The following is a 9,148-nucleotide window of genomic DNA, read 5'->3' as shown; positions in this document are numbered from 1 at the left end:
AAAGAGTGACAAGGATCCTGTGGATTGGGATGGTTGTTCCTAGCCCTGGCTCCTGTAGAACTTTCCCATCCAGCTTTGGAAGCAGCCAGCTGAATCTCCACACTCCCTGCAGGGGTAAGACCCTCAGCTTCCTGCCCTGAGAGGGGAGAATCTCTTCGGACAAGCCACCCGGGGCTCCCAGGCTGGGATGGTGGAGGTGGCCCTGTGTGCTTTTGGTTGGGAAGGACAGCACTGCACGAGGAGACAGGCAGAGCAGTCCCCAGAGCCCTTAATTTCCCTCCAGCAGGACCAAACTTTGAAGCAAGGTGACCCATCTGTGTGGCCATGTGTGCCCCGGCCAGCCGAGGTGGCAGGCTCCATCTTTCCAGAGGTAGGCGGGGCAGGTAGGAATTGCCTTCTTTGGGAAGACATGGTGGGCTGGCCAGCCACTGCTCAGGGAAAAAGTAATTCAAGCTGCAGGGCTGGCAAAGCAGAAGGTTGGGGAAGGGCAGGGAGTGAGGGCATGAGCACCACTGCTGCTGGGCACGTGTCAGGGGTGTCCCAAGAAAGGCATCTCCGGGACCCCGGCCCACTGCCAATGCTCTCCCCTGCCCAGGGGAGGCACTGTCTGGGGGGGGAGGGGGCAGAACCCAACTTCTGGGTTTTTTTGTGATGTAAATAGAAATAAATACTTTATAAATATAATCTTAAACTACTGACACCTGATCTAACCCTGCCATCTCTTGCAGAAACATCCATAAACTAGGAAAATCTCCGTTACACAAACTACCACTTTCCCTTTGCACAGAGGCAATTCCTACTGCTCTCCCACCTCCGAGCTTCACCACACTCCCACCTCTGTAGATCAAAAGACCAGCTTTCAGCCAAAACTCCCCTCCTCACTCCCTCCTCTCCAACAGGGACCTTTCTGGAGCGACATGATGGTCACCCATGGGGGATGGGGGGTGGGCAGAAGATGACATGCGCACAAGAAATTCTGCCCAGGCAGGTCCAGGCTTTTGCAGCTATGAATGGAAGTGAGTTTCCCCTGTGAAGGTGTGAATCGAGACAGATCCTTCCATGGAGCAGACAGCTGGGGCAGCAGACGGTGTGAGAGATCAGATGTTAACATGGGAGTCTTGAAGACAGAATCAGCTATCTTGATCCTGTTGGCAGACGGATGAGGTGGAGGGTGTTTTTTCAGGTTAGATTCTCATCTGGGCTGTTCTCCTTCTGGACAGCTTGGATCTGATTCAGAAAAGAAGGGACAAAAGGTGTCAGACAAGTGGACAAGTCTGGTGCCCCTGGCTTCAGGATCCTGGCTCTAGGCTGGTGCTTGAATCCAGGCAGAGCTGGAGGGACAGGATTAACATCTCCTTAGCCAGAGCACACAAATTTCTGTGCCTTGACTACTGGTTCTCCTAGTCCTGCCACTTGAGATGCTCTCAGGAACAGTGAAGGGCCAGCACCCCTGCTGCCAGGCATGGATGTTGCTTTGAAGTCAGCACAAGACCTCTGTTCCAGCCTGCATCTGGTCCTGGATTGAAGCATTTTTGCTGGCCAAGAGCCTGTGCAGGAGGTGCTCCTCATGCCTGGCCTGGGGATGCTGCAGCAGGGAGAGCACTGAGAGCAGGGCAGGAATCACAGAACTACCTTGCACCTTAAAGATGACTGAGTCCAACAATCAACCTAACACTGACAAGTCCTGAACTAAACCATATCCCTAATTACTATGTCTGTACAACTCTAAAATCCCTCCAGGGATGGTCACTCCACCACTGCCCTGGGCAGCCTGTTCCAGTGCCTGACAACCCTTTCAGTGCAGAAATTCTTCCTGACATCCAATCACACAAACTACCACTTTCCCTTTACACAGAGGCAATTCCTACTGCTTTCCCACCTCCGAGCTTCACCACACTCCCACCTCTGTAGATCAAAAGACCAGCTTTCAGCCAAAACTCCCCTCCTCACTCCCTCCTCTCCAACAGGGACCTTTCTGGAGCGACATGACGGTCACCCATGGGGGATGGGGAGTGGGCAGAAGATGACATGCGCACAAGAAATTCTGCCCAGGCAGGTCCAGGCTTTTGCAGCTATGAATGGAAGTGAGTTTCCCCTGTGAAGGTGTGAATCGAGACAGATCCTTCCATGGAGCAGACAGCTGGGGCAGCAGACGGTGTGAGAGATCAGATGTTAACATGGGAGTCTTGAAGACAGAATCAGCTATCTTGATCCTGTTGGCAGACGGATGAGGTGGAGGGTGTTTTTTCAGGTTAGATTCTCATCTGGGCTGTTCTCCTTCTGGACAGCTTGGATCTGATTCAGAAAAGAAGGGACAAAAGGTGTTAGACAAGTGGACAAGTCTGGTGCCCCTGGCTTCAGGATCCTGGCTCTAGGCTGGTGCTTGAATCCAGGCAGAGCTGGAGGGACAGGATTAACATCTCCTTAGCCAGAGCACACAAATTTCTGTGCCTTGACTACTGGTTCTCCTAGTCCTACCACTTGAGATGCTCTCAGGAACAGTGAAGGGCCAGCACCCCTGCTGCCAGGCATGGATGTTGCTTTGAAGTCAGGACAAGACATCTGTTCCAGCCTGCATCTGGTCCTGGATTGAAGCATTTTTGCTGGCCAAGAGCCTGTGCAGGAGGTGCTCCTCATGCCTGGCCTGGGGATGCTGCAGCAGGGAGAGCACTGAGAGCAGGGCAGGAATCACAGAACTACCTTGCACCTTAAAGATGACTGAGTCCAACAATCAACCTAACACTGACAAGTCCTGAACTAAACCATATCCCTAATTACTATGTCTGTACAACTCTAAAATCCCTCCAGGGATGGTCACTCCACCACTGCCCTGGGCAGCCTGTTCCAGTGCCTGACAACCCTTTCAGTGCAGAAATTCTTCCTGACATCCAATCTAAACCTCCCCTGGCACAACGTGAGGCCATTACCTCTTGTCCCCGACCCCCACCCATGGCTTCCCTGCACCCCTCTCCCCGCAGCTGCCCCCAGTACCTTATAGACCCAGCCAGGAGAGGGTTGAAGGCGTAGAGCCAGTCGTGCATGTCCTTGTCACTGCTCGCCTGCAGCAGGATGCCCCGGTGCTCCGTACACACCGCAAACGTGTTCGGGGTCTGCTGGGGGAGAGCTGGGGTTGAGTCCCTTGCCCGAGGGGCTGTGCAGAGTGGGGCTGGATCCCACTGCCCTACCTTGAGCATGGCCTGCTGGTCCTCGCTGTACTCCACCTGGGCCTTGGAGAGGTTGAGTATGGCCCTCTCAACCGCGTCCTTGTCCGAGTTGTAGATGTAGACGTAGGGGCGCCGCACCACCACGAAGCGCTTCACCCACCCGTTGGTGTGGGGCTCCAGGAAGTGCAAGTAGCCCTTTTTGGAGACGATGGGGCTGCAGAAGGCACCAAGGTCAGGGTGGGACACAGACCGTGAGGGAGTGCACAGTTCCCCCAGCCCCAAGGTGCTCCCCTGGCTGGCTGCCCCAGACACTCTTACCTGACCCGGATCTCCTGGATGTCAGGCACCAGCAAACGCTGGGGCTCCTTCTCCTCCTCAGGCCGGCAGGCTGGGGACTTCTTTTGCTCTCCTTCTGCCACAGGTTCAAGGTCAGGGCTGTCCACCCTGGACGAGACCTGGTGGGGCCTGAGGAGAGAAGAGAGGCCAGGGTGTAGGAAGAGTGATGGCTGAGGAAGACCCATCAACCAGGACAGCATCCCAGTGGTACCTGTGCCCTGCCCTCACCAGAACCTCCCAGCCATCTGCTTACCTGACCTCCATAGCATTGTAGCATCCTTCCACCAATGAAGGGCAAGTTGAGGAGGGGGTGAGAGTGGTGACCCCGAGAGCTGGCATGGAGGGGTCTCTCATTAGGGTCACGGACATTTCAGACAGCTGTGGAGGAGCAGAGGTGTGGATGTGAGTCTCTGCCCAAAGCCAGGTCCAGAGAAAGGACCAGGTGTCTGCCCATGTAGGGAGAGCCAAGACTTCCAGTGGGATGGGTCCTCTCCTGCCACAGTCCCAAGAGCCATCAGCTCCAGGAACATCAGGGTGAGTGGAGGGAGCAGGGACCCAGGAGCAGAGACCACTCACACCATGGTGCCCACCTGGTCCCTGCCCAGCCAGTACCCCCCAGCCATGCCCCCCCTGTCCCCCAGCCCAGCTGTGCCCAGGGCAGCAGCAGTACCTTGCTCTCGCTGGCACTAATGCAGACGTGGCTGTGGCTGTACTCCCTGTTGAAGGTGTGCGTGAGCAGGCGCAAGCACTGCAGAGAGAGGAGGAGGATGGTGGGGCACGAGGCACCTTCCTCCACCCTCCTCCTCCCACTCCTCTGGGGCTTCCTCCAGCCACAACCCCCTGCTGCCCTTTCCCAGCTTCCCCCCGCAGGCTGGGGATGCTGCAGGATGGTACCTTCACAGCCAGCTCCTTCTGCCTCTCGCTTGGGGTCTCGGGGGGAGAGGTGCGGCCCTCGGGGCCCCCGTCGACAGAGAGCGGGGAGGAGACACAGGAGGTGCTTCGGGACTCGGAGTCCTCACTGGAGCAGGGGAACAGGGTCTCCAGGCCCAGGCGCTGGGTTGTCTCCAGCTTCTCGCGCAGGAGCAGATAGTGCCTTGTCTTCTCCACCTGGGTGCAGGCAGCCAGGTTCAGGGGCAGCCCCCTTCGCCCCGCTGGCATCCTTTTGAGGACCATGCTTCCCAGGCCCCATTAACCCCCTCTGCACATGAGCTTCAGGTCTGCTGGGACCTGGCTGGCAGCCAACCCCACCTCCTCCTGCAGCCAGAAGGGCTGAGACACCCGGGGTGGGGAATCCCACAGGCACTGGCAGGGCAAGGGGCTGAGCTCCGAGTTGCACCCTCTCGGCCTGACCCATTTCCAGCCCAGACTCTTACTTCTTGCAGGAGGCTGAGTTTATCCAGCTCCCACTGGTGGTCGAGGATAAGGCTGTCGCTGCGGGGCCTCCAGCCAGCCAGGTTCTCCTCTCCCCGCACGTAGGCTACGGAGGTGTCCAGCACGCGCCGGCGCCGTCTCTGCATCCCTACAGGGACACAGGCACAGCTGGGGGGACACAGGCACAGCCCCAAACTCAACCCCCCCAGCCCCCCAGCTTCGCTGTGAACACCTGGGCAGGGGACCAGCACCCACCTGGGCTGCCAGCATCGGCCACGCGGCAGAGGCTGAGCTCATAGACTCCTGTCACACGGTTGCTGGAAGCAAGGGGAGATGAGGAGGCATTACTGGCTCTGCCTCATCCCCTGGTTATTTTGCCCAGGCTGCTGGGATGCCCCAGGAAGGCTCCATGCCCTAGGTGATGGTTCTCCTCCCCCATAAAGGCAGGAGCACCCCCAGTACCTCTCAGAAGCCCGCAGGCTGCCACTGCCAAAAAGGTTGCGGATGGAGCGGGAGGCAGGAAGCTTGGCATCCCGGGAGTAGAAAACCATGCAGAAGTCTTTGGTGATGACAGCAGGCTGCGTGCAGTTCTCCATCTGCAGTGGGGCAGGGGAGGAGGTGTCAGGGGGGCTGCAGCTTGGCAGCACTCTCCCACCCCTAGTGCCCAGTGCTTTCCACTGCCAGGATCCCACAGGACCCCCGAGCACCAGGTTGAATCCTGCATCCCAGCAGCATCAGTGCTGGCTAAGGAAGGGTTCACACTGGCTGCACCAGTGCGAAAATACCAGGCTTTGGTGGCACTAAAATGGCCCCGACTAAAGTCCTTGCCTCGATGTAGGCGGAAAGAGTTTTTTTCTCCCGGTAGGGGGTGACCCGGTTGAGCAGCAGCGAGTTGTGCATGGAGCTGTCCCACGCCGCCTCAAACTGGTAGAAGGTCCTGCAGGAAAAAAAAAAAAATAGCAGAGCCGGTAAAACAACCCCCCGGGAGCCCAGGCAGGCAAGCAAGGAGATGCCAAACCTCCCTCCCCACAGTGCTGCCGCAGGCCTGCGAGGACACACGGACATGCACGTGCTGGGGGGCAGGGGGGCCCAGCCACTCCAGAAGACGCAGGCTCAAGGCAGAAGGGGGCAAGGTGTGGCAGGAGGGGGACATGCCGCCCTTGAAACGGCCAATGGACTGGGGTTTTGGGGAGGAGGAACTGCAGGAGGAGTGGGGGCTCAGCTGGGGTGCAGGCAAGGCAGGGCAGGCTGGGAAGGCAAAGGAGGGGGAAAGGAGGTGCATGCCACACCCCTGTGCTTGGAGTGAGGGGCTGCCACCCCAAGCACGCCTGGGCCAGGTCCCCACCATCCAGCTTGGGGCATGTAGCACCTTGCAGCCCTGCCGAGAGCAGCTGTCACCATTTGGGTGACAATGGCCAGAAGGGAAAGGAGGGAGGATGCTCAGCACTCAGGGGGTTGCTGCCAGCCCAGCCCTGGGAGAGCAGCCTCCCTGCCAGCCAGGTCCCCTTCGCCAGGGCTGCTCCTGTCTGACAGTCCCAAGCCCCAGCCCCACCACCATTTAGTGGCTGGCTCCCACAGCTCTTGCTATACCCTGATCACCAGCCCCATCCATCCCCATTCCCACCGGGCTGCCTCATTCATCCCTTGCTTGTTTTCCATGGCTCCCAGGTTGGGAAAAGGAGCGGGGAACACCCAGCCCCACTTGCCTGGTGCTTATGGGGTCCTGCAGAGGATGGCGCTGCCATCCAGAGCAAGAGTGGCCACTGCCCTCTTCAAGTCAAGCCACTGAGGGTGGGGGATGCAGGAGGCAGCTCCGGTTTGAGAGCACAGGGGCCCCTGTTTCACCTCCTGCACTGTTCCTGGGCTCATGCCTGGGCCAGCCAGGGGACACCCCCTTCCAGGGGACACCCCCTCCCCAAAGCCACTCAGAGCTGCAGCAGCCCCAGCTCCCGCCTGAGCACCCTTAGGACGCCGTGGCTCAATGAGGACAATTTGGCACGTCCCCAAAGCAGCATCCAGGTGGCTGAGTGGCTCGTTTAATGAGAGCCAGGGTGGCCAAGAGGGACCAGGGGGAGGCTCTCATCTGTGATTGTCCTCGTGTGGGAAGAAGAGGGAGAGTGACGCTTTCAAACGGTGTATAAAATACATGGAACAACCCCGCGTGAGACAGAGCCAAGGCGAAGGATCGCTTTGCAGACACAGGTCGCTTGAGAAGAGATTGCTCCCCAGGGAGGAGGAGAAAAGGAGCCTCAGGGGAGGGGGCAGAGAGCAAAAAGCAAAGGGAGGAGGCAAAGGAGAAAGAGAGAAAAGCAGGAGGGACCAGACCGAGCGGGTGCACGCGAAATACCTAGTGTCATTTCCGAACGAAATGCTATACGTGAAAGGCGACCCAAGGACAAACATACACACGTACACACACAGAAAAATGAAAGGTCAGAAAGCATCGTCCACTGGGGGCTGGTGCAGGAGCAGGGCCCTGAAGGGACTTGCCCCATGTTGGCATTGCTGGCTGAAGGAGCTCCTGCCTTGCTGGACCCTGATCAGAGCCCAGAAGGAGCTCAGTGAGGGAAGACAGAGGTTTATATGCTTGGGCAAAAACCTTCTGCCTCCCACCTTTCTCACAGTCCAGCAGCTGGGAAGCAAGCACATGTGTGCTCCCTATCCCCTTAACTCTGCCCTTGACTGCCATCCCAGGGCAAGGAGCTCCCACCCAACACAGACCTCCATGAAAGTGCCCATCCAGGGGGAACCAACCAGCCTACTGCCACCCAGACAGCAGGTGATGATTGCTTGGCCTGTCCTCTGGTCCACAGGGACAGCATCACTGTGTTGAGGGCCCACAGGCAATGCCAGCATGAACCCATGTGCTGTATCTGTCCCCTTGTCCCCTGGGAACAGCTGGAGGGACAGCTCTCCTGTCAGGCCTCTCCAAGCAGGACCAGATCCTAGCTGCTGTAGGGAGGACAGTCTCCCAGGCATAAAGTTACCAAGCCCACCAGGGCTCAGAAGACCCCATTCCCTGTCTCCCAGACACAACCCCTTCTTCTTCCACCCCAGGGCACAGTAGCAGGGTGCCCCTCCTCTGGGACCTTGCAACGTTCCCATCCAGAGGCTGCTGGCAGCATCTGGGTCTGGCAGCTCTTACCAAGGCACGGCATGCCAGGTTTACCCTGTGGTCCCAGCTGAACTCCCAGCTGTCCCCAAACAGCTGCTGGTTTACACAGGGGCACAACAGCCTGTGCCACACACAGGTGTGTGCACCCACTGTCACACCCGCACCCAGACATGGTCTGCATCAGCCCCACGGCTACTCCAAACGGCGCCAGGGGCCAGGCTGGGGGCGATGGTGGGGGCGGCACGCCCGGCACAGGGGGCCGGAGAGGTGGGAGAGCAGCGGAGTCAAAAAGCAAGAAGAAAACCCAACTCAGGCAAGGGGGACGCAGGCGTGCGAGGGGGAGCGGCAGGCAGCGAGAGCGCGGCCCGGATGAACAGCAGAAGTGTCTGAGTGAGCCAGAAGTGCCAGGGCGGGAGGGAGAAGGGATGGGATGTGTGGAGGGATGGGGGGGCTGGATGTCTAAGTGCTGCCTCCGGTAGGAGTGAGCGTGCCGAGGCCAGGGCGGGAGAAAAGAAAGAAGGGTGAGAAGAAAGGGGGAGGGTGGTGGAAAAAAAACCAATGGAAACAAATAATACCTAGGCATATCCGAATCAAGAAACTGCCTGCAAAAACACAAAACAATCACATGGTTAGTGTGGGCTCGGATGGGTGGCAGCAGTGGAGAGAAGCAAGGAGGGACCCTGGGCACTGCCCCCCACGCCTTCTTCGCTGGTTGCTCGATGCAGGGATCAGTGGGTGCTGGGGAGGGAGCTGTACTGCTTCCCTGGTCTCCTCCTGAGCGGCTCCGGGGGGCTGTGGAGGCTGCAGAGGGAGCCAGGGCTCTCGGGGCAATGGAGGCTGCAGGCTGTAAGGCAGCAAAGCAGGAGCAGAAGCAGCCGGGGAGGAGGTGAAGGGGCCCTGGCTCTGCCCGCCCAAAGCAGATCTGCAGGGGCTGGGGGGAGGGACTGCGACCTCAGTATCCCACGGCAAGCTGGCCACCCCCTCCTCCCCCTGCCCGGCCCTGGGCAGGCTCGATGGGATGGATTTGGGACCGGCAAGGTATGCATGGCAGCCCACGGCCCCAGTTCGGAGCTGGCCCCGAGGCGCAGACCCTCTGAGCGCGCAGGTGGGGTAGGCTCTGGCAAAATAAGCCCCCCAACTCCCTGCTTCTCTCCCCATGCCC

The 9,148-nt window shown here is 58.9% G+C and overlaps 2 protein-coding genes across 2 annotated transcripts in view; both read right to left on the bottom strand.

Annotated features, from left to right (window-relative positions):
* Positions 1-1,987, bottom strand: part of ILKAP (integrin-linked kinase-associated serine/threonine phosphatase) — a 17,173-nt gene extending 15,186 nt beyond the window's left edge. Inside the window, exon 1 of the mRNA XM_009996760.1 lies at positions 1,972-1,987. Within this exon, the coding sequence (XP_009995062.1) occupies positions 1,972-1,987 (16 nt within the window). The remainder of the gene's footprint in view (positions 1-1,971) is intronic.
* Positions 1,832-9,148, bottom strand: part of KIF1A (kinesin family member 1A) — a gene marked incomplete at its 5' end in the record, with an annotated part of 34,206 nt that continues 26,889 nt past the window's right edge. Inside the window, 11 exon segments of the mRNA XM_009996759.1 lie at positions 1,832-2,295; positions 2,992-3,110; positions 3,186-3,378; positions 3,483-3,629; positions 3,754-3,878; positions 4,171-4,248; positions 4,395-4,607; positions 4,874-5,019; positions 5,127-5,188; positions 5,334-5,467; positions 5,700-5,808. Coding sequence (XP_009995061.1) covers positions 2,253-2,295; positions 2,992-3,110; positions 3,186-3,378; positions 3,483-3,629; positions 3,754-3,878; positions 4,171-4,248; positions 4,395-4,607; positions 4,874-5,019; positions 5,127-5,188; positions 5,334-5,467; positions 5,700-5,808 — 1,369 coding nt within the window.

Source organism: Chaetura pelagica, unplaced genomic scaffold (genome assembly GCF_000747805.2).
Source record: "Chaetura pelagica isolate M959 unplaced genomic scaffold, ChaPel_1.0 scaffold264, whole genome shotgun sequence".
Lineage (NCBI taxonomy): Eukaryota > Metazoa > Chordata > Aves > Apodiformes > Apodidae > Chaetura > Chaetura pelagica.
This window is presented reverse-complemented; position numbering and strand designations above follow the sequence as displayed.